The sequence below is a fragment of the Crocuta crocuta genome, unplaced genomic scaffold, assembly GCF_008692635.1.
Source record: "Crocuta crocuta isolate KB4526 unplaced genomic scaffold, BGI_CrCroc_1.0 scaffold36, whole genome shotgun sequence".
Lineage (NCBI taxonomy): Eukaryota > Metazoa > Chordata > Mammalia > Carnivora > Hyaenidae > Crocuta > Crocuta crocuta.
This window is the reverse complement of record NW_027532203.1, coordinates 7,910,569-7,934,233: the sequence shown is the minus strand read 5'-3', so window position 1 is coordinate 7,934,233 and position 23,665 is coordinate 7,910,569. Positions and strand designations below refer to the sequence as shown.

The 23,665-nt window shown below is 46.0% G+C and overlaps 1 protein-coding gene across 1 annotated transcript in view; it reads right to left on the bottom strand.

Moving 5' to 3' along the window:
* ALPK2 (alpha kinase 2) overlaps positions 1-23,665 on the bottom strand; it is a 105,950-nt gene that overhangs the window by 69,153 nt on the left and 13,132 nt on the right. The window contains exon 4 of the mRNA XM_077777602.1: positions 5,574-7,308. Within this exon, the coding sequence (XP_077633728.1) occupies positions 5,574-7,308 (1,735 nt within the window). The remainder of the gene's footprint in view (positions 1-5,573; positions 7,309-23,665) is intronic.

Sequence of the window (23,665 nt, the reverse complement as noted above, 5' to 3'; positions counted from 1 at the left end):
GTGTCCTGCCTATCAGGGGACAGCCACGCACATTTCCAGCTGTCATGTACTGTCATTACAGCACCACCTGTCTAGCTACTGGGCTGAACCCAGACGAGCATGAAGTTTCCTAACACAGTTTAGCACAGTGGCCCACGCAGGTGATAAATTTCAACAGATCGTCTTGAAATACACTCACACACAAGTAAAACTGAGAAAATCTGAATAAGCTCACTAGCCGGTATCGATATCAATATTATCAATATCTTAGTTGTGATATTGTGCTACAGTTTTACAAAATGTTACCATCAGGGGGAACCTGGGCAAAGGGTACATATAGCCTTCTCTCCATGTCATTTCTTACAACTGTGTGTGCATGTACAGTGATCTCAATGAAGATTTCAATGAAAGGAGGTATAGGGGCACCTGGGTGGCTGAGTGGGTTAAGTGTCCAATGTTGTCACCTAGGCTAATCTCACAGTTTGTGGGTTCGAGCCCCGCATTGAGCTCTCTGCTGTCAGCCCAGAGTTGGCTTCAGATCCTCTGTCTCTTTCTCTCTGCCCCTCCCCACTTACACACTTGCTCTCTCTCTCTCAAAAATAAATACATGTTTTTAAAAAAGGTATAAAATCACTTACAACCAGCCCTTGAAATGCTTTTAATATGGGCGGAAAGGACGTATGTATTAAGAAGGTAAATAATAGGGGCACCCGGCTGGTTCAGTTGGTAGAACATATGACTCTTGATCTTGGGTTTGTGAGTTCGAGCCCCACATTGGATGCAGAGATTACTTAAAAACAAAATAGTCTTTTTAAAAAAAGGTAAATAATAAAATAAAAATGATAATAGTCATTAGATGCTAACAGCATAATAGGTACTGTGATAAGCCTTTTACACGCAAGACTTTAATCTTCGTGACACTCGATGAGGCACTATTATTATTATTGCTATTATTATTTCTGTTTTGGATGAGGAAACTGGGGCCGGGAGAGCTTCAGTAGTTTTCCCCAAGGTCGTGGAGTCAGAAAGCAGAAGCACAGGACCCAAATCCAGGTCCAGAGCCCACTACCCTCCACAGAGAATGCGGACAAGGATGTTGTGTTTCTCTGGAAGGATCCCCACAGTTAGGGATGAGGACTGTGTTTTGGGGTGGGGGTGGGGAAGGCAACCTGAAGCACTTTGCAGGATCTTGGCCTTGAAAGATGAGAGGAGCTGAGCTGGCAACAAGCCAAGTACGGCTACTTCCAGGCGAGAGAACAGAAGAAACGCTACATGTCCAAGAGAATGCTTCATTTTCCAGATGTAGAAATGGGTGCGTTTGTCTGCCTCACCTCTCAGAGGTGGATGGGAGCAATGTGGCAGAGGGTCTTGAATGCTTGGGGGATATGGTACGGCCTCCCTGGATCTCATCAGCAATCTGTAAAAGCTAACAAGGCACTGATGAGGCCAAGGTTATATGTGAACCTCCAGCATTCACAAGGGGGGCAGGGCGTTTAGTACAAAATAATCCATTCCCAGGGCCCAAAGAGCAATGGGAAGCCATCTGGTAGCGGGAAATCGGTATGTGAAGGAAACCAAAGAAGGCACTTATAACACCAAAGGCCATGATGTGGTTGAGATCAAGGACCATTATGGAATTAATGGAATGAAACCTAGTCCCGTATGACTGCTTATTCTTTCACTTATTGAGTGCCTACTGTGTGGTCAGCACTATTCCCAGGACTTGGAGAGATAAGTGAACAAAACACAGCCACCAAACTCCCTGCCACCACGGAGCTCACCCCCTTGTGTGGTTGGTGCTGATTCCTGATCAGGAAGATTCTTAACTCTCAAAACCTAAGATGACCCTTTCATTCCGTACTCTTGAGATCCCATAGCCCCAAAGAGAAATGCAAATCTGTCTAGCGTGAAAGCTGGACAGCGATGCAGAAGGACGGACACAGCACTTCTGATTTAAGAGCGAGGGCGATCTCACGCAGGGTGGCTCCCAGGAAACTTAAGACGGGTGGGTCCTCAGAACTGGCCTCTGAGCCGGGTCATAAAAGCAAAAGCAAAACCAAGGTGAAGGATTGGCGGTGTGAGCCTTGAAGACGATTCAAGTTAGCCCGGGGTACCCTCTCTGCTTTCCACTCCCAAACTGGGATTAACTCCGGAATCTTCCATAACTGTAGAGAAACTGGGGGCTTTCCAATCCTAGCCTGGGTAAAAACTACTTCAAGACAAAGTGGAACAAGATGGCCTTGTGATGTAAAAGCAGGAGAGGAAGACAGGAAATAAGTCCGCGTGTTTAGGCAGGAGATATTCTACAAGATAGCCTTGTTCTTAGAATGCAGCAGATTTACAGGTCTGGGATTTTCCTCGGAGTGCTAAAAGCAATATGCAGATGAAGACATGCTACTAAATGATAAGCTGATGGTCACTGTGTCTACAAAAAAAAAAAAAGACCCCTCGAGGTAAGTGAATCTGACGAGTCAAGAGTGGGCAGACTTATTAATATTACCCGCAAGCAAGGATTTTTAACATTTCAAACTGTAAGTTCCAAAAAGCCTCAGGCATCTGAGAATACATATTTAACATGTCTTTTTGTCTTAGTTCTAGAAAGATTCACCAATTGGTTTAGCCGTATTTTAAAAAGTTTTCTTTAGCTCCTAGTGACCTTCTCATGCTTTTGCGTCGCATTTATAATGATATTCAGGCCTTTGCTGTAAATTTGGCTATGTTGTATTTGCATGGAAGAAACACAGACATCTTCTAGAGTGAGACAGTAAGTTTTTGCACGGGGCAAAGAATGCCACCCCCTCTGTCACTGTTCCTGTGGTATTTCCCCACTTTTCGGTAAGGGAAAAGACATGCCTCAGATGTACAAAGGTACTATTTGTTTCTCTTTTTTTAATGTCTATCTATGTATTTACTTATTGTAATGTTTATTTATTTTTGAGAGAGAGAGAGACGTAGAGACAGAGCATAAGTGGGGGAGGGGCAGAGAGAGAGAGGGGGGAAGACAGAACAGAGAGAGGGGAAGACACAGAATCCAAAGCAGACTCCAGGCTCTGAGCTGCCAGCACAGAGCCCGACATGGGGCTCAAACCCATGATTGGGTGTCCTGAGCCAAAGTTGGGCCTTAATTGACTGAGCCACCCTGGTGCCCTTAATTATTTATTTTTAAGAGAAAAGAGAAAGAGAGAGAGAGAGACTGGAGAAGGGGCAGAGAGAGGGGAAGAGAATCTCAAGCAGGCTCCTTACTGTCAGCACAGAGCCCGACACGGAGCTCGAAGCCACGACCCGTGAGATCATGACCTGAGCTGTAGTAGGAGCCTTAACCGAACTGAGCCACCCAGGAGCCCCGGTCCTATTTCTAACTCCGGGCTGCACAGAACTGCTCTTGAATACACAACTTCCATTCACCTTTCTGGCTGCCCGTGAGCGAGAGGCTGGCTCTGCTACTGAGCACAGCAGAGTGAGAAGAGCCCATCCACCTGCACAAGGCAAGCTTTCTAAAACGTCACGTGTAGGGGTCTGAGGTCTCTGCTTTCGTCACGCCCCAAAACACAGAGCACACCTGGGACTTTGAGCCGGCAGGAGAGGTGAGTGCGTGTGAGTGTCTAAGCAAGGGTCCCACAAGAACTTTGATGGTGACAAGAATGTGCATGAGACCTTTGACCGTGGTCCCTGAGATGGGGACCGTTCTATTTAGCTGCGTTCAGCTTGCTGTCACCAAGACTCCCAGTCTCAGGATTCAGTTAGGGGCACGAGCCGAGGATGACAAAGGGCGCTCCTTCCTTAGGCTCCCTCACTGTTGGCAGGTGAGGAAGCTAGAACGTGCCTCCCGCAGTGAGGGGTCTAAAAACAACATTGTCACTTGCTTCTTCCCCTCCACCTGCTCCTCTGGGCCACTTTACCCCCTCCCCCTCCCCCGAGCCTTTAATAATTAAGGTAATTTGACCAATGAAATGCTCCATGTGGGTGAGCAATTATAAAAAGGTACTCATCTGAGCCAGGAAGAGCATCTGATGACTAGAAAAGGAAACGTTATGTTTACTGACATGAAAAAATTAACACTGCAACCGAATTTTATATTAGTATTTGGCTAAACCACGTCCACAACCTTATCCTAGGCATGCATCTGTGCTCGTTGGTGTGCGATCACCACAGTGATATGTTAAACAACCAAATAGGAGGGGGCACCTGCGTGGCTCAGCCGGGTAAGCCTCTGACTTCAGCTCAGGGCATGATCTCACGGGTCGTGGGTTCGAGCCCCGTATCGGGCTCTGTGCTGACAGCTCAGAGCCTGGAGCCTGCTTCAGATTCTGTGTCTCCCAGTCCCTCCCCTGCTCATGCTCTGTCTGTCTCTGTCTCAAAAATAAATAAATATTAAAAAAAATTTTTTTTAAATAGCCAAATAGGATAAAGCTGGCTCTCCTGCAAAAAGTAAAGAATAAATGTGACTTTTATGTGGCAGAGTTTGGTCAGTGGGGCAGAACAATTTGCTCAGTGAAAAGCTCCCTCAGATCTGGAAATTTTTTGGTTGGCTATTTTAGGACTAGGTCTTTAGAAACCAATGTATTACCTGTTTACTTTTTCACAGACAGAGTTGAGTAACTTCGAATGCATTTGGGAATATTTCACTTTCTTTGGAGTATGTCTGATCTATAAAAACAATACTAGGTTCCTAAACTCTGAAGTTGGGAGAAAGGAGAACATAGTAAAATAGTATAGTAAAAATAACTGATTAATAACTTTTCTTAGGTAGTTATTTACAAAAATAAAATCTTGGCCACAGTATTGCATCAACTCAAAGCCCACTTGGAACTCTTTCAAATTAAAAATAAAATAAATTCTTATATCAAGCACAATGTCTTTTGTGCATTAATTATTCCCATGAATTTAATTCCATCTCTTTCTAATACACACCCCAATCAGTAACAGAGTGAAACAAATTTTCTTCCTGGCAGCATTTTCTTAGACTCTTTTGTATTTGTGATCTAAGAAAAACAAAACAAATGTTCGTTCAAAAATCTACTTTGATTTTTGGGCACACAAAACCAACTTACCCCCGCACCACTAAGCGATTCCTACAAATCATTTAGACCACCGAAATCTCTGATTTTACTATGAATTCTGATTCCGACTATCACTTCCCGTTTTCAAAGTGCTCCTGAAAACTGACTCAAGTGAGGTTTTTTTTTTTTTTCCCTTTTAAAGTCTACACCCAAAACATTTGCTTGCAGAACTTTCTGAATAGGGACACTGCCTGGTAAAACACATGCAGTAGACAAAATATCAAATTTCTTTTTCCAGCTGTCCAGAATCCCATTAGTGCCTCTTACTCCTATCTGTCTTTTGCTATAATTAGGACGGCTTAGGGTTTATTTGGGCCTTTTTTCAAAACCAGATTTCCTTCTTACCAGCAGCAGCTGTCATTCACAAGTACCCTAACGGCACTGGGAGACTTCTTTGGGTTTCCATTGTGGTAGAGTGATCATCAAGATGAAATGAAGAGAAACACACACACGCACACGCACACACACATATGCACTCATGCATGCATGCGCAGATACCTTTCATCTAGTGACTTTTAAAAAGAGGAGTCTTACCTGAGGATGAGCACTGCAGTCTGGAACCCCGCTTATTTCAAATAGGTGATTGACCAACACCCCTTCTCCCTCAAAGCTTGAGCTCCCTCCTTGAGGGGGCGAGCCCAGGGCAACCTGCAGGGTTTTTGCTTCTTGCTCCGCTTGGGCTGGAAGAGCACATTCTCCTGCACGGAACTGGGAATTCCAATCGACAGCTTCTGCTTTGGCACAAGGACCGTCTCTTTTATCACCCTGGGTTAATGGGTGCTTAACAGGCTCTTTGGGATAGAGGAGATTACGGGTGCCTTTGGTTGCGCTTTCTTTCACGGCGGGGCTCGGCTTCTTGGGGTTTCCTTTAGTTCCTGGCCGCCTCGCACTGGCAGGTACCTTGGAGCCCCTCTTGCTCAGTGAAGCCCCGTCCGCTACCTTTTCCTCGGCCGCTGTCTCCAACCACTGGTCCGCCCCCGACTTTTCTAGCTCACCAGACAAGTGCTTCATCGCCGCCTCTGTCACTGCTTTATCCATGGTTAGCAGATTGTCACTGGTGAATTCCTCTCCTGCCGGGTGGCTGTCTCTGGTTTCTCTCCGAATTCCGGGATAATCATTTTCAGCAGCCTCAGAAGCAGGGGGTAGTTTATCTCTCGCCTGGTCCGTCACCGTAGCTGTGACATCCTGGTGAGGCCCCAAAGTCAGAATCATCCCCTTTCGCAGGGATGAGGGACTGTGGGTGGAGGCTTGGCTGCTCCTCACCCCTACTTCTTGGGGTTGTGAGTGATTACCACAGAAGCCAGTGGTGGCATCCATGGGCCCCACGTCATCTGACACCCGAGGCCCACAACCCATTTCACTGAGGAAATGCTCACACCCACCCAGGCAACATGAACTGAATTCCATCTCTTCGTCATTGCTTTCTAATAAAAAAACCTGCCCAGTCCCCTGCAGGTTCCTCTGCCAAACTGCATTAGAGTAATCCGTCATAATGTCGGAACATTCCAGATACTCTAGGTCATCATCTGAAAACTCCTCGGTGCAGGTTAGGGTTATCTCTGGGCAAAGTTCATAGTCACTGTCAGAGTCTTCACTGGACACCTGTGAGCCGACTTGCTGGTTGGTCTTGGCCCCGCCACCTGGAAGAATGGATGCGGCGCCCTCTGACAGCGGGAGGCTGATGCTAATGTATTTCTGCACTCTGGGGTTCAGATGACCGGAGTGTATGACGTCCTCATTAGGGCCATTGCTGTTTAAGGCACCATCCACTGGCTTCGATCCTTTGCAATGCATCGTCCTGTGGCAATACACATGTTGCTGATCAGGAGTCTTACTTGATTTAGAGGAAAGCCACCCATCTGCCACTTCCTCTGTGCTATCCGGATCACAAGCCTCTTCGGTGTGCCTTGCTCCTTTAACATCCAAGGGATTTTCAGAACTGGCTCCACCAGCGTCATTATTGGCCAACAGCTGGGGTGAGCATAAGCAGCCGAATTTGGAGGAGGGGCGGTCAGCAGACACGGTACTACCTGAGGAGACACTTTCTTCACCCCTTTGAGGATGTTCATGCTCATCAAGCTGGTTTGTTCTTTCCTGAATGCTTGACTCTGTTGCATGTTTCTGACCTGGGTCCCTGCCATCTTTTGGGCCAGGAGAGGGCTGTGGGTTCTCTGCCGAGCACTTGACTTCAATGGAAGCAGAACAGCAGATCATTCCAGAACAGTTTTTAGCAGAGATCTGGTAAACGGCGGTGTCGCCTGGGGTACAGCTAGGATGAAGAGAACACACTTGGTAAGTTGGCCGTGTTGGGACGGGCATGCCAATGTTCCTCACAACGTGGCACAGAAAATGACCACGGTTTCTGCCGCACGCTCAAGGAGATCTGTGGTCTCCCTGGAAAGGGGCTGCTGGTCTGAGACCAGCAGCTTCTGAGCCCCTGCTGCCCTCAAGCTGAGAATCCAGGAAGCTCGGCACGTTCCCTTAAAACTTGCCCCAGTCTTACCCCAACTTGAAAAATGCTGAGAATTACGCAGACGAATGGGGAAACATCTTATATTCTAGTTTCTCCTTCTCTGCTTTTCTTTTAAGTCCTTTTTATGCTATGGGAATTTGAAAAAGGATCATTTTCTGGAGTGAGACACTGTCCACAAGTAACGAAGAATTTGTTGACCTCACGCAGCAGGATGGCATAAGCAGTAACTGTTTTTAAGACCAGGCTAAGAAGGCATGGTCTTCTTGCCAGAAGGCTATACAGGCACCACACTGGGGTTATGTGTAGGAAGGACGGTACCCGTGAACCCCTCTGGCCCGAAGGCCATGTCCATGTGCCATCATGACCTACACAGACCAAGCCAGCTGCTTGGCATTGGCCCAGCAGGGAAAAGAACTGACTCCTAGATCAGGCGGAGCCAGCTCTCCCTGCTCCAGGAGGGACAGCGCTCCTGTGCGCCCTCCCTTTCCTGACTTGGAGCTCCACTGAGCCTTGGACTCAGCAGGTTTTGCTGACCTCTCCCACTAGGGCCTTTCTCCAGGTTCTGCGGTCCCCGTAAAAGCGTGTTACGCAGGCTTCATAATTTGCACACATTGATCTCATTCGATCTCAGTGTAGCTGTAACATTGCTGGCCTCACTCTGCATTCTCCGGTGTAGAAGTGAATGAGCATTTTCAGAAGGCAGGAGCTGTGGGTTGGCTCAGAATTAGAAGCAATGTTTACATACTTCTTGCCCGATCTGTGTAAAATGGGCACACACATCTAACCCAGAAGGGTCAGTGTTAGACATTCAATGGCACACAGGCTTTCTTATTCTCTTTCATCTCACTGAAGGCACCCCTCTGTCTCCCTAAGCTCATATGTGCTCATAAGCCCTTAAGAGTTGTGTGCTCACATATGCCTCATTTTCAAACACGGTATACTACCTCCAATTTTGTTAATATCTTGGCTTTTTTTGGCAATCTGGTTCCCAAGGAAAAGCCACTCAGGTGTGACTGAGGGTGGCCAAGCTGGACCCACAGCTGATATGCAGATTTGCCTTGGCCAACTCCATGGGGAGACTGAAATTTGAGGTTACTTTCTAGAGGCAACGATACCTCCTGCTCCTGTCTACTTCACAAGGTCATTCTGAGGGTCAAGTGAGAAAATCAATGTGAATGGGCTTTGTACAGCAGAAACTTTATGTTATGGATATGCTAGAAGAATGTAGAAGCTCTGGGGCTCCTGGGTGGCTCAGCCGTCTACATGTCCAACTCTTGATTTTGGCTCAGGTCATGATCTCACCAGTTCATGAGTTCAGGCTCCACGCTGACAGTGAGGAACCTGCTTGGGATTCTCTCTCTCTCCCTCTCCCTCTCTCTCAAAATAAATAAATAAACTTAAAAAATGAATATAAAGGGGAGCCTGGGTGGCTCAGTCAGTTGAGCATCCGACTTTGCCTCAGGTCATGATCTCGCTCATGGGTTCAAGCCCTGTGTCAGGCTCTGTGCTAATGGCTCAGAGCCTGGAGCCTGCCTCGGATTCTGTGTCTCCCTCCCTCCCTGCCCCTCCCCTGCTCATGCTCTGTCTCTCTCAACATAAACAAACATTAAAAATTTTTTTGAAAAAAGAATACAAAAGTGCAAAAATGATAAGTATGTGATGTGATAGAAGTATTAGCTACTGCTGCGTGGCACTTGTATTGTAATATAAATGCATCAAATCAATATGCAGTATACCTTAAAACATACACAATGTTGTATGTTAAATATAACTCAATTTAAAAAAAAGGATGTGAAAGTGCTAAGGTCAGATTACCTCTGGTTCTCACAAACTGTGCAGAAGAATGACCAGGAAACTCTATTTATAATTCTTGAATCAGAATCTGAGGGTAAAAGTCCTGAGAATCTGCTTCTAAGGATCGCAAATGCAGGGGCGCCTGGGTGGCTCAGTCGGTTGAGTGTCCAACTTCGGCTTAGGTCATGATCTCAGGGCTTGTGAGTTCGAGCCCCACGTCGGGCTCTGTGCTGACAGCTCAGAGCCTGGAGCCTGCCTTTGAGTCTGTGTCTCCCTCTCTCTCTACCCTACCCTGCTCACTTGCTCTCTCTTCTTCTTCTTTTTTTTTTTAATTTTTTAACGTTTTTAATGAGACAGAGAGAGAGAGAGAGACAGCGTGAGCAGGGGAGGGTCAGAGAGAGAGGGAGACACAGAATCTGAAACAGGCTCCAGGCTCTGAGCTGTCAGCACAGAGCCCGACACAGGGCTCGAACCCACGAACCGTGAGATCATGACCTGAGCCCAAGTCAGATGCCCAACTGACTGAGCCACCCAGCCGCCCCTCGCTTGCTCTCGCTTAAAGTAAATACACATTAAAAAAATTCTTTTTAAAGATCCCAAATACATTCTGCTACAAATTGTCCTCGGCCTGCCCTTGGAGACATCCTCCTCCTCCTCCTCTTTACTTCTGCTTGAGTCTCTTCATTTCAGCTGAATTAAGGCTGAAGGAAGAGAAAGGGGCCTTTTCTTGAGCCTTGCATGGCCCACACCACTGCCCGCATGCCTCTTTTCCAGTAGTTCTGGGAGGCCTGGCCTCAGCTAGGAATTTACAAGGAGCATAAAACAGTACCATGGGCTACTCAAAAATCCTAAGTAATTGGGTGGATTTCCTGATTTATCCAGACCAGGATCCCTCAGCCAGAGAAATTACCTGCCCTGAAAGTACCAGGACTTGCGTGAAAAAAACAAAACAAAACAAAATAAAACAGGAAGGAAGAGAGGAAAGTAAGGTAGAGAGGTCAAAGGACCAGGGAAGAAAGCAGTAAAAGAGGAACACGTGGGCGGCTCAGTCAGTTAAGCATCCAACTCTTGATTTCAATTCAGGTCATGATCTCCAGGTTCCTGAGATCTAGCGTCCTGTCAGGCTCTATGTTGACTGTGGAGCCTGCGTGGGATTCTCTTTCTCTCCCTCTCTCTCTCTCTCTCTGCAACCCCCCCCCAACACAAATAAATATTTTTTAAAAACCGATGGGGGAAACAATCCCAATTGCTGCGAGAAACTTGTCAGTCACTTCTGCACTAAGTTGTACGGTGGAGACTGGAAGAGCAAAGAAGGTCCAAGAGGGGATGTCGGTGACGGCAGCTGAAATGGTGTGAGTGGGGATGGGCTTTAGAATCTTTGCAAGATGCTGGCAGAGTGACCTGTGTGCCCCACAGTGACTTGAGAGGAATTCAAAAGCATCCCGGAAGAAATTTCCTGAACAATTAATTGCATTCCCTGCCTGCCTGTCTTTCCTTTTGGCTGAAGGAAGCAGCCACATTCCTTCCACTTGCTGTGAAAGTCTTGCTGGAATACTCTACGTTCTTTCTAAATTAATCGTTTCCATTTTAAAGAAAAAGAGGTACATGTGACCTTAAGTGGATGGGGCTTCCTCTGGGCTTGAGCTCCCTGGGTTGGTCTAGGCCAGAGGTTCTTAAATATTTTGGCGGCAGGACCCCTTTACACTCTCAAAAACAACGGAAGACTGCCAAGAATGTTTGTTTATGGGGGTTATATATCTATCACTATTTACCATATTAAAATTAAAACTGAGAAATGTTGAAACATGTATTCATTTAAAAAATAACAAAAATAGGGGCTTCTGGGTGGCTCAGTAGATTGAGCATCCAACTCTTAATTTCGGCTCCGGTCATGATCCCAGGGTCACAGAATTGAGCCCCATATCAGGTTCTGTGCTGAGTGTGGAGCCTGCTTGGGATTCTCTCTCTCTCTCTCTCTCTCTCTGCCTCTGCCCTTCTCCCTTACTTGCACCCTCTCTTTCTCTAAAATAACATTTTTTTAAAAATAACAAAGATAAACCCATTCCATGTTAGTATAAATAACATGTATTTATGAAAATACCCATATTTTTACTGAAACAAAGTAAAATTTCACAAGAGTGGCATTGCTTTACATGTTTTCACACACTTAATATCTGGCTTAATAAAAGACAGCTGGTCTTTTTTTTTTTTTTTTGCTTCTACATTCATTGGATACAATACATTGTTTTGGTTGAAATATATGAAGAAAATCTGTCCTCATACAGATATATACTTGGAAAAGGAAGGAGTATTTTAATGGTCTTTCCATATATTGCAGATTTCTTCTCTGATACCGTACAAAGAAGTGGTTGCAATGTGGAATCTGAAAGCCTATCAACTAGTTACAAAAAAATCCAATGGTCTATATTATGTTTCACATTCATTTTTACCCATACATGATTTTGTAACATCATGTATTGCTCATTTGGAAGAACTCTTTTCATGAGATCTTCAAATATCAACACATTTCAGTATACAGTTTTTTTAAAAAATCACAATTCAGTTATATTACAAGCAATCTTTCCAGAATAGTTGGGAAGTATTGGGGAAACAGTCAAACCCTTGATGAAGGATACAAGTTTTTTTGAAATTTCTAGTTAGGGAACTAATACAAATATTAATTTATCATAATGATGTAAGTCAATTCTGTGCTCGGTTGCTTGGTAACAGCGGAAGGGCAGTGTACATCAGTGAAATGGCAGAGTAAAGACTCCGAAAATTTTCTCCTCCATAAAAGCAATAAAAACACTGGCAGAATTTTCCAAATCAACTTTTTCAGAATTCTGAAAATTAACCAAAGACAACCTGAGCGTCATTTATTCAAGAAAAATGACTAAATCTCAGTAAGAACAGCCAATTTTCTAGTGTCTTAACTTTTCCTTGTCCTACCCCTCATCCACACCTCAACAGTAGACCTGTAAGCCAGTGTTCAGAATCATGGCAAAAATCAGCAGTCTAGAAGCCACTGGAAAAGGTAGAACAGGGTTGGAGCAATTCCAAAGCCTCATTCCCAGGGAACTGCTACTATCTGACCTGTCTGAAGGTTCCCTGAAAGATCATACTCACAAGACTGTCTTTACATGATCTGACTCACACTTTAGTGTGAACAACATTTTCCCTGAGGCATTTGTTAGAAAAAAATTCAGAGGCAACTGTTTATCATCGTGGCAGCCTGAGGCACTGGATAACGGGTAAGATGAACAATAGGCTAACCAAAAAGATTAAAAAGGAAAGTTAGAGAATGAGATATGCATAGGGGGCATTGAAAAGCTCCAAGATGGGGTGCCTGGCTGGTTCAGTAAGTAGAGCGTGTGATTCTTGATCTTGGGGTCATGAGTTCAAGCCCCACATTAGGCACGGAGCCTACTTAAGATGAAAGAAAGAGAGAGAGAGAGAGAAGGAAAGAAAGTAAGAAGGAAAGTAAGAAGGAAAGAACTAAAGCTCAACACGTTCCTGAGAATATAGAAGGCCATGCACATGTATATGGCTGTAAGCATCGCCAGAAGACATTAAGCTTTCAGCTCTAACTGACCTGAAGGCTCAGTGCCAGCAGAAAGTGAAGGCTAAGACAGAGTTGTTCACTTCCTGGGTGAGTGTTGAAGGCATGCCCCAATATGTGCACAGAGCCCCTCAACAAAAACTGGGAGACCTATTGGTTCCTGGAATCTAAGGAAATCTCTGTCCCATCATTAGTTGACCACTAAGCTAACTCAGCAGGGACTTCAGTAGCCACAAACAACAAAGAATAGTGATTTTAAAGAATTAGTTCAGAAAAGTCACTAAACAAACAAGTTCCGGGGAAAGAAGAGAATCTGCTTTCCAGAGTTGCCATATTATATTGTTTAAAATGCTCAGTTTTCACACAGCAATTACTAGACATGCAAAGAAAGAATAAAGCATGGCCCATACATGGCAGGGGAGGGAGGGAGCAGTCAATAGAAACTGCCCCTGGACTTGTTGGAGAGAGACTTTAAATTAGCTATTTTAAGTATGTTCAAAGAACTAAAAAAACTGTCTGAAGAACTAAAGGAAGGTGTGAGAACAATGTCTCAATAAAAACACAGAAATTATAAATGAGAACCACATAGAAATTTTGAAGTTGAAAACTTTTGACATGAAAAATTCACTGGAGAGCTCAAGAGCAGATGTGGGCAGACAGAATAAAGAGTCAATGAATTTGAAGGTGATTGGGATTATCCAGTCTCCAGAACAGAAGGAAAAATAATGGAGAAAAGCAGACAGAATCTGAGAGACCTGGGATATCACCAAGCTCCCAACATGTAAATGAAGGACATCCCATAAAGAGGAAAGAGGCAGAAAAAATATCTGAAGAAAGTGGAAGTCCTTAGTTCAGAGAAGGGACTGCAATGACAGTTTAAAAGCTTGGATTTTTTTTTTAATTGAGGTGTAACTGACATATAACATTACATTAGTTTAAGGTGTGCAACATAATGATTCGATATTTGTATATGTTAAGAAAAGATCACAGCAAGTCTAATCAACATCAATCACCAATCAGAGTTACAAATTTCTTTTTCTTGTGATGAGAACTTTTAAGATCTACTCTTAGCAACTTTCCAATATACAAGACAGTATTATTAGCCAGAGTCACCACACTGTATCTTATGTTCCCTGGACTTACCTATTTTATAACTGGAAGTTTGTGCCTTTTAATTGGGTGTTTATCACAAGCAATAGATCCTATCAGTTTTCCCTGAAGCTACAGGCTTACTTTGTTTATTTTCAAACAATGTTTGCCAAATATCCAAGGCTGGATAACCATCATTTGTCCATTGTTCTTTCAAGTAAAATTGTACTCCATGAAAAAGTGGCTAGTTCAGCTTGCAACTCAATCATCCAGGTGCTTTCCTTCAAGATGACTAGCATCTCAAGGAAATACAGGAGAGGTGCTCAGGGCATCGTTCCCATTTCCTTACAGGGCATCAAGAGTTAGTGAAATTAACAATTTTTACTGATGCACCAGAAACATTATCAGGTTAAATTTTTGGGGTTTTGGTTTGTTTTGAACTGTGGCTGTACGGCGGTGAAGAATTCCCTGACAAGTTGTAGAGGTTGGGACCACTGCCTAGATTCATGCTGAGCCACCAACAGTTTTAACATCCATTGCTTTTTATCATCGCCACATATGTCCACACAGTGAAAAAGACAAATCCTGTCTCAGTACTTTTGTGATAATAGTTTTGATCTTGTGGATCCTCTGAAAGTTCTTTAGGGATCCCTAGGGGTCCAAGAACCACACTTTGAAAACCAGTACTTAAAGCTCTTCACCAAGGGAGGCTTTAAAATGCACACAGAAACTCTCTCACAGGAAGACACCTGGCTGAGAGGTGCTCTCGCGCTCTGGAAAATGGGCGGGAATGCGGTGGGCTGACATTTTGCTCAGTATGATCATTTAGGTGCTCTGTCAGGCAGATGACTTAATCTCTTTGGGCCTCAATTTCCTGATTTACAAAGAGAAAGAAGAACCTATGTCTGGATCCCACCCCCCAGAGATTCTGATTTAATGCCCAGTACCTAGGTCTACATGATTTAATTTTGGGCAGAAGAAGGTTAGGTCCGACAGTGCAGGAGGGGGCGCTAACCTTAGAAGTGCCTGGGGATCTCGCCAACTTGGGATGGTTTTGTGCTTTGGGAACAAAGGTTATAAATGTGAGTGAGAACTAAGAGCACAGGGCAAATCAGAATAAGAGCACAGGGATGCCTGGCTGGCTCAGTCAGTAGAGCAGCGACACTTGATCTCAGGGTTGTAAGTTCAAGTCCCACATTGGGTGTAGAGATTAATTAAAAATAAAATCTTCAAAAACTGAATATGAAAATAGGGGTTTGGGGAATAGACTGTAACAGTTGCAAAAAAGAAGACCAGGAATCATTTTTGTTTCTCTAGTTACCAGCACAACAGACCTATTAGACCTGATATTCTTTTCTTTTCTTTCCTTTCCTTTTCTCTTTTTAATGGTTATTTATCTATTTTTACATTTATTTATTTTTGAGAGACAGAGTGCAAGTGGGGAAGGGGCAGAAAGAGAGGGAGACACAGAATCGAAAGCAGGCTCCAAGCTCTGAGCTGTCAGCACAGAGCCTGACGTGGGGCTTGAACTTACAGACCACAAGATCATGACCTGAGCCAAAGTCGGATGCTCAATTGACTGAGCCACCCAGGCGCCCTTAATGTTTATTTATTTTTGAGAGAGAGGGAGAGAGCACAGCAGGGGAGGGGCAAGGTAAGAGATAGATAGAGAGACAGAGAGAGAGAGAATCCCAAGCAGGCTCTGCGCTGTCAGCAGAAAGCCCAATGCAGGGCTTGAACTCACGAACCATGAGACCATGACCTGAGTCTAAGCCAGATGCGTAACTGACTCAGCCACCCAGGTGTCCCTGATATTCTTTTAAATTTCTACATTTCAATCCCCACCATTACTGCACCCTCAGGTGGTAGGTTTTCACATGCATTACTTCCTACATCTATTTATTCACTATCCCACTGACTTAACCGAACGACTTACTCCCATGTGGATTTCCCAGGTTCAGGTTGCTTCTCTTCTTCCTTTTGTCTCCTGGAGGTCATTCCCCTGCTTCCCAGAAAGCTCTCCCAACAAAATTAAAATTCCTGCAACTCAAACCATGCCATCTGTCCAGACGCCCTGAAGACAGCGTTTGTGGGAGACGAAGCTCAAGTTATTGGCTAGAGGGGAGATGTGGAATCCTCTCTGGATCTCAGGGACGGTTCTAGTTTACCATGTTCTCCACTTCCCAGTGGAGGAAAACAAGACCTAGGAACAAAATGTCTGCATCTTCATTGGTGCCGCCAGGAATGTGGAGGTGGGGAGGCCTCTGAATCCCCCCCTTCCCTCCCTACCCTGTGGATTTTCTGAGCCTCATCTGCCCATGCAGCAGGGAGGAGGGAGAGCACTCCGCTCAATAAATACTTATGTGATGACATCCATGTCCTGTTGTCATCATCGCACCAGGTGAAGGTCAAAATATTTTCTTACACAAAGTGTCTGTATTGTATTACTTGCCTAACTGCTACTATCAATTTTATTGACTGAATTATTCAGGATAACTAAAGGAGTAAGAAAGGCTTGGGTTTTCTTTCATGCCCCAAAGCTATGTTTGTTATAGAGATGGAAGAATTCTAATACTAGAAACACACAGAACTTCTTTTAATTTTTTTTAATGTTTATTTATTTTTGAGACGGAGGGGCAGAGAGAGGGAGACACAGAATCGAAAGCAGGCTCCAGGCTCTGAGCTGTCAGCACAGAGCCCCATGCAGGGTTCGAACTCACAAGCTGTGAGTTCATGACCTGAGCCGAAGTGGGACGCTGAACCGACTGAACCACCTAGGTCCCCCAACATGCAGAACTTCTTAATCGTATTTTCTACAAGCAGCTTGGTACATTTCCAAACTGATGAGGAGTTTCCATGCCCATTTACCAACTTACTTATTGAGCCAACAGATTTAATGAACCAGAAGTCTGAAGACTGTAAGGGGACTTGGAGCTGTGTCCCTCCGGGCCCTGTCTGCCTCCCCCTCCTACCCTTCCCTGCTGTGCTCTGTCTCTCTAAGCTAACCCTTGGGGCTGTGTCTCCCAGGAGCCCAGAACCTCGGGCTTACTGCTGCATTTGGGCACAAGGAGGCAGGAGATTGGAGAGCAGGAAGAAGGGAAATGCCAGCCTCAGATGGCACTTCTAAGAGGCTGCATACACCCCTTCTGCTCTGTGACCCGGAACAAGTAGTCCTGCGGCCTCCCTTGGACTGAGCAGCCCAGGGGACGGGGGCTTCCTGCCGCCGCGAATCTCTGGGCGACCCCTGTTTGGCTCAGTTACCTATACAACCCCGCATTTCATGCTTGAAAATAGCTTTTGTCTTCCTGGTTAGACCCTCACTGATACAGAAATGATCTAGTTTACTGACGTTGGAACCGAGGCCGAGAGATGTGACTCCCTTAAGTCACACAGTTAAAAAATTATAAGAAATGCCTGCTGTGTATAAGGCACCATGTTGGCCTCCAAGTAGACGACAAATGTGGTAAATTCCTAGGCCCTTCCTAGGAGCTTCTCATCCAATAGGAGAAATGATATGTCTATACCATCAGCTACAATGAGGGACAGTGTATGTTCAGTGTCATTAAAAATCTGACCAATTATGGAGATTCGGGTCAGAGGATGCAAGATAACGAAGGAAGGTTTCCTGGGTACTGAAAAGCTGAAACAGGCCCAGGAAATACACAGCAGGACTTTGGCAGGAAAGTTGGTATATGCCTGGGGTTGGGGAGGAGGCCGGTCATTCCAGGCAGGAGGGGCAGCCATGAGGTGAGATGCTGGGAGAGTTGTGGGCTCAAAGATAGGGCCAGTGCTTTATTTATGGTGTAAACAGGACAGTTTAGAGAATGAAAAGGGACAGTATTAATACACTGAGACCACAGGCAGAAACTAGGGACATTTCAGGGAAACTGAGACTGACTCAGGTAAATCAGGAGGTATGGTCACCCACCAGGAGTTGGGCAGGGCCCAGATCATGGGACACTTTCCACTGCAGACTGAGGAGTTTGGACCTCAGTGCCCAAATGAGACTCCCTGATAATCAGATCAAAGCAGCCATTTAGGGAGGAATGGAAGCCATTCTGTAGGATGCTCACCACACATGCACAGTGCACCAGGGTGAGGATGGATGCACCCGCTCTCCATACATGACATGCCCTGTGGCCCCTGCTTGAGCAGGGACACTGCATCTTCCCATGTGTCCTATTCAACCTACACCAATATGAAGTCCCAGCTCAGTGTGTAAGACTTGAGAAAAGGGAAAGAAATTGATGGTCTAAGACCTGTTTCCTTCCCCAGAGGAACTGCCAATTTTGCAGAGATAAGACTTTCCGGTGTTAAACAGGGAATAGTGTGCAATTTGCAAACTCTAGCATCATTGAATCCCAAAAGGCACAATTGAGGCAGGGAGTGCTTCTGGTGCTAGGAGGGGAGAGGTCAGGGTGGCCCAGATCTTCAAACGGGCCAGGAGCGTGGAACTTGAGCACAAGGGGGAAGGATTAAATTTTGGCTGGTGGGGAAGGGCGGGGGGAGGGGGGGCATTCCTGGCAGATGTACCAGAGCTGGAACTAGCAGGTCATGCATAAGGGACAGGAAAGAAGCGAGCTGGTGGGGAGAGGGCCCTGAAGGACAGGAGCCGTGGACTGAAAGGCACTGCACTGAGTTCTGCTCAGGAGCGTGGCCCACGGGCGGACAGCAGTGGAAATTCTACTTTTCTCCTCCACCCAAGTGCAATTCTGAGCAGATGGGAGGGCGGATTGCAAAGCCAGGACGGCACAGGGGCTAAGAGACAGACATCGCAGGAAGACTGCCTGGGTTCATACATTGCCCGTTCCCTGTGTGACGCTGACAAGCTACTAAAGCACAATAACTGTACCTACACCAGAGGATGACATGAAGACCATGGCAGGTAATTAATGAAAGTGCTTAGAGCAGGGCCCGGCACACAGTAAGCACTGAGTCAGCAGGTCTCGGCTCTGGCTGAACATTACAGTCAGTTGGGATGCTTCTTAGAAACACAGGGCCAGAGAATTGTTTAGGGCAGCGAACTACTCTGTAGGATACGATCATGGTGAATACATGTCATGACACGTTCATCCAGAAGCATCGACTGTATACCAAGAGTAGGCCGTAATGTAAGCTGCAGACTCTGGGTGATGATGACGGCTCACATAGGCTCACTGATAGTAACAACCTTACCGCTCCGGTGGGAGGGTTTTGACAGTGGGGGAGGCTGTGCATTAGGGGTTGGGGGTCAAGGGCAGATATGGAAACTGTACTTACTGCTCATTTTTGCGATGGACTCTTAAAATGCTCTTTAAAAATGAAGTATTTAAAAGAGGCGAAACTACCAGTGTCAGGGCCCTACCAAAAAAGAAAGCAATCAAGCAGCATCTTGAGGGTGAAGGGCTTTGCCGTGGGTATTTTTTTAAAGCTTTCCTGGTGATTCTAAAGGGGAGCCCAGAGGCACCTAAATGAATGTTAGCTCTTGTACGATCAGAAGGAGGTAGCGGAATTGGTAGGTTGATGGAAGACGAAGTATATTGGCCCTGGATGTGTATCAGGCATGATTTCTTGGCTCTATTTGGACACAGAAGTGCTAAGCTTTTGATAGCCTTTTAAATCTCTGGGAGCAATGCAGGTTGACGAGCTATTCATTAAATAAGAAATGAGAAAAAAAAAAAGAAAAGAAATGAGCAAATGGACTTCAGAAAGGAAAAAAGCCTACAGCATTATTACCATCAGGCTTAGTTAACAGACAACTAAACCCTCTTATCAAAAGAAAACTCAAGCATAGCTGGAAATGGTCCCTATGCCCCATCTAAGCTAGCACAATGCCCAGAATGTGTCCAGAAATCTCAAGGTACATTGGGACAATAGAAAATCTCCTACATTAAGTTGTAAATCTGTCTGTGACAGACATGGCAGCTTGAGAGCAGGACCGAGGAAAACACACCAGCAAGCCCTGCAGGACCCAGAGACTCTTTCAGGAAAGCGAGTCAGCTTAGAATTCTGAAAGACCAGCACCGCTAACTCATCAAACACCCAGCATGCCCTGAACCAAACTCTGGACATTCCTGTCCAAACCTGCTCCTTATCTCCAAAAAAAAACTTGCAGTTTTGTTCTCCCCATCATTCGGGGGGCACGCCTCCAAGTCCATTTCTCTCCCCCCTTCTGCGTCCAGTCCAGCATCAACGCCTGACAGATGGATCCAGGACCACGCTGGATCGGGCCACCCCATCTCTTGTCTGGATTATGGCATTGCTGCTGCTTGTGGCTGTTCCCCACTCTGCCCCGTGTCTTCTGCAGCAGCAGTGACCTGGCAGGCTCCCATCTCCAGCTCTCTTGTGCCCCTAATCGTCCCTCTGAGACCACTCTTCCCCAGCACAATCCCACCCTTCTCCCCTCTTACCCTTCACACCTCTGCTCATAGCTCAGCAGAGACACCTCCCTTCCTGAGACCCCTTCCTCCCCTTTATTCTTTGTCACCTAAAACTACTGACTTTGCTGGTATGGCTAATGTATGACTCTTCCTCTATCCCTGTCCCATGAGATCAGGACTTCACTGTGCTCCCTATTGGGTCCCCAAGGTCTTGATCAGCCCTGGCATACAGTAGGCCCTCCATTAATCTTTATTTTTGAACACAGTCCTCATGATCACTGCTTTTTGAGTTATACTCCAGCTCACATGGTAGTAGATTCTGTCTTAGAAGGAAGACCGTGGTAGAGGGAAACACAGTGAGTAATATATGACCCATGGGTCCCGGGACACAGATTTTTTGTCCTCTTTTTCTTTTTTAAAAAAATTTTTAATGTTTATTGTTGAGAGAGAGAGCAGGGGAGGGTCAGAGAGAGAGGGAAACACAGAATCCTAAGCACACTCCAGGCTCTGAGGTGTCAGTACAGAGCCTGATGCAAGGCTCGAACCCACGAGCATCGAGATCATAACCTGAGCCAAAGTTGACACTTCACCAACTGAGCCACCCAGGCGCCCCTAGAATTTTTGGCTTCAAATCCTAGCTTTGTTCCTAACCGGTTGTTGAGAATGAGTCCTGTGATCTCTCTGGGCCTTGGGTGATCTATAAAGTGAAAACCAATTGGGTTGGACCAATTAAGTCAGACCTTCTGAAGTGTAGGGCCTGAGCACCAGCATTTTTTAAAGAGTTCGTCACATGTAAACAAGAGCCAGGAGCAGGATGATCCACAGGGCCGGGCTCCTTGTGTGTCACTGTGAACAGGAATCGCCTGGGACCTTGTTAAAATGCGGACTCCGTCGAGGGCTGGGACTCAGGCTGTCTAACACGCTCCGGGGACTGTGGCTGCTCAAAATCGACTTTACGGGACAAGGTCCACGAGTCAGTGCCAGCTTGAGGACTCTAAAATCTCTAGAGGGTGAAAGTCCCCTTATTAAATTCTCAGAAACAGGATCAACTGTCACTTGACTTGCTGCTCAGTTTGAGCTGAGTTCCCACTAAACGCCTGGCAAACTGCCCCCGCAGGAGCAATATGGGTGTTGGAGCTGGTTTTGCTTTAAAAGGAAAACAAAAACAAAAGCAAAAACAAAACCCAACGGCTGGACCCAGGCAGGGGAATGCACGAAACCAGACCCGAGAAATTCTCTCTCAAAGCTGCCTGGGAGACCCGTGGTCAGGGAAGAAACCATCACAGTGTGATCGCGTCTCTTTGGCTGCCCTTCAGCCGGAGGCTTGGTGCTTGCTAGGTCCCGCTCTGTCATTTCCCTGGGCTGCCTCACTACATCTCTGCCTGCCGCTCTCCCTCGCCTGGGACCCTGGGGGTGAGCGGGTGCAGCCGGGAGGAAAGCAGAGAGCACAGGGCACATGCGAGGAGCAGCCCCAGGCTGTGGGGAGCCTGGGCTGGGCTGAGGAGGAGGAAGAATCCCCCCCACACACACACATACTGGGGTGGCAACCCAGAGAATGGGAAATGACAAGGACCGAAAGGGGGGGCCACGTAATGATTAGAAGCTCCGACTCCTGGAGCTCAAACAGCCACAGAAGCTGCTGGCATAGTGGCTTCTCCCTACATGTCCTGTGGGGGGTGGGTATGGAGGGTAAGGGGGGAAATGGGGGGGAAGAGGGGGCTTAACAATTATTTCCTGTCTGCACGATCCACTTAAATAGCAAGGCCTCTAAAGTAACAGCTGGCTGACCACCAAGAAGCCACAGTAATTCCAATCATGGCCTCACATTCATACGGCTGCCCGTGGGATGGTTCTGCAAGGAAGGAAAAAGTTTCCTCGACCCTGTTAGGGTCCCTGGATGGGTCTGAAAATTAAAGTGACAAGGACAGATTGACGGGAGAAAGGCATACACATTTCATTGAATTTTTACACGTACAGGGAGCCTTCCCAAGAGAATGGAGACCCAAAGAAGGGACAAGAGCACGAACTCTTTATACCTCTTAGACAGACAGCTGGTAAGTTTGTGAAGAATTGGTAAGACAACGGGGTCTGGGCTACGGGTAGCAAATGGCGAAGAAGTACCTAGGAAGGTAAGAAGGAGTTTCGCAAGGTTTGTTTGTATGGATTTTTTGGCCCCAAATTCCCTGTCTCCAGTGACAAAAGTGTCTTTCCTCCCCCTGGCACAGGAAATGCACCTTTCACATAGAAGGTTTATGACCTGGGGTGCCGGGGTGGCTCTGTCAGTTAAGTATCCAATTTCGGCTCAGGTGTGGTTTGTGAGTTCGAGCCCCGTGTTGGGCTCTGTGCTGACAGCTCAGAGCCTGGAGCCTGCTTGGGATTCTGAGTCTCCCCCTCTCTCTATGCCCCTCCCCCACTCGTGCTTTGTCTCTCTTGCTCTCAAAAATAAATAAAACATTAAACATTTTTAAAAAAATAAAAAGAAGTTTTATGACCTGTTTCAGGGAAGAAAGGAGAGGAAGGTTGAAATCTGGGGCTCAGACCTTCAATGGAGTAACAAATTCTGGTGGATCCAAACAATGAAACACTAACAACAAAAACCAAAAACTGTTCCACAATGAAAGGAATGAACTATTGACACACCAAAGGACACAGGTGATTCTCAAGATAAGTATGTGGAGCAAAAGAAGCCAGATACAAAAGAGTACATGTTCTGTGATCTCATTTATATAAAATTCTAGGACAGACAAACTAGTCTCCAGGGACAGAAGGCAGACAGGCTGCTGTGTGAGGATGGGTGGGCAGAGATGCAGGAGGGCCAGACTGCAAAGGCGCCCACTGAGGGCATGTCTGAGGGTGACAGATACATTCATCTTGGTGGTGATGACTTCATGGGTGCGTGTATGCATCAAAGCAGACCAAGGTGAACACTTTACATGTAGAGTTCATTGTGTGTCAATGACACCTAGGCAAAGCTGTTAAATATACATATATATGCACATACACACAAACACACACACATTATGCCATGGGCTGTGTGGAAAATAAAGCAAGGTAAGCAAGGCAGGACATGCTAGGGGCAGGCAGGGCCATTGGTCGCCGGTCAGTGAAGGTCTTAGTGATCAGAGAGTTGGAGCAGACGTGAGAACGAGCCAAGGGGCTCTGTGGAGAGAGAACATTCCAGGTAGAAGGAAGAGCAAGCGCAAGGCCTTGTGGGAGCAAGCTGCTAGACCTGACTAACATCTCTGAGCTCTGAAATGGCTCAGAAAGGAGTTAAAGCATCAAGATCTGGACTAAAGAATTGCCCCCAAGCTTCACATATAGTCTTGCACCCATCCTGGAAGAGTCCATGTCT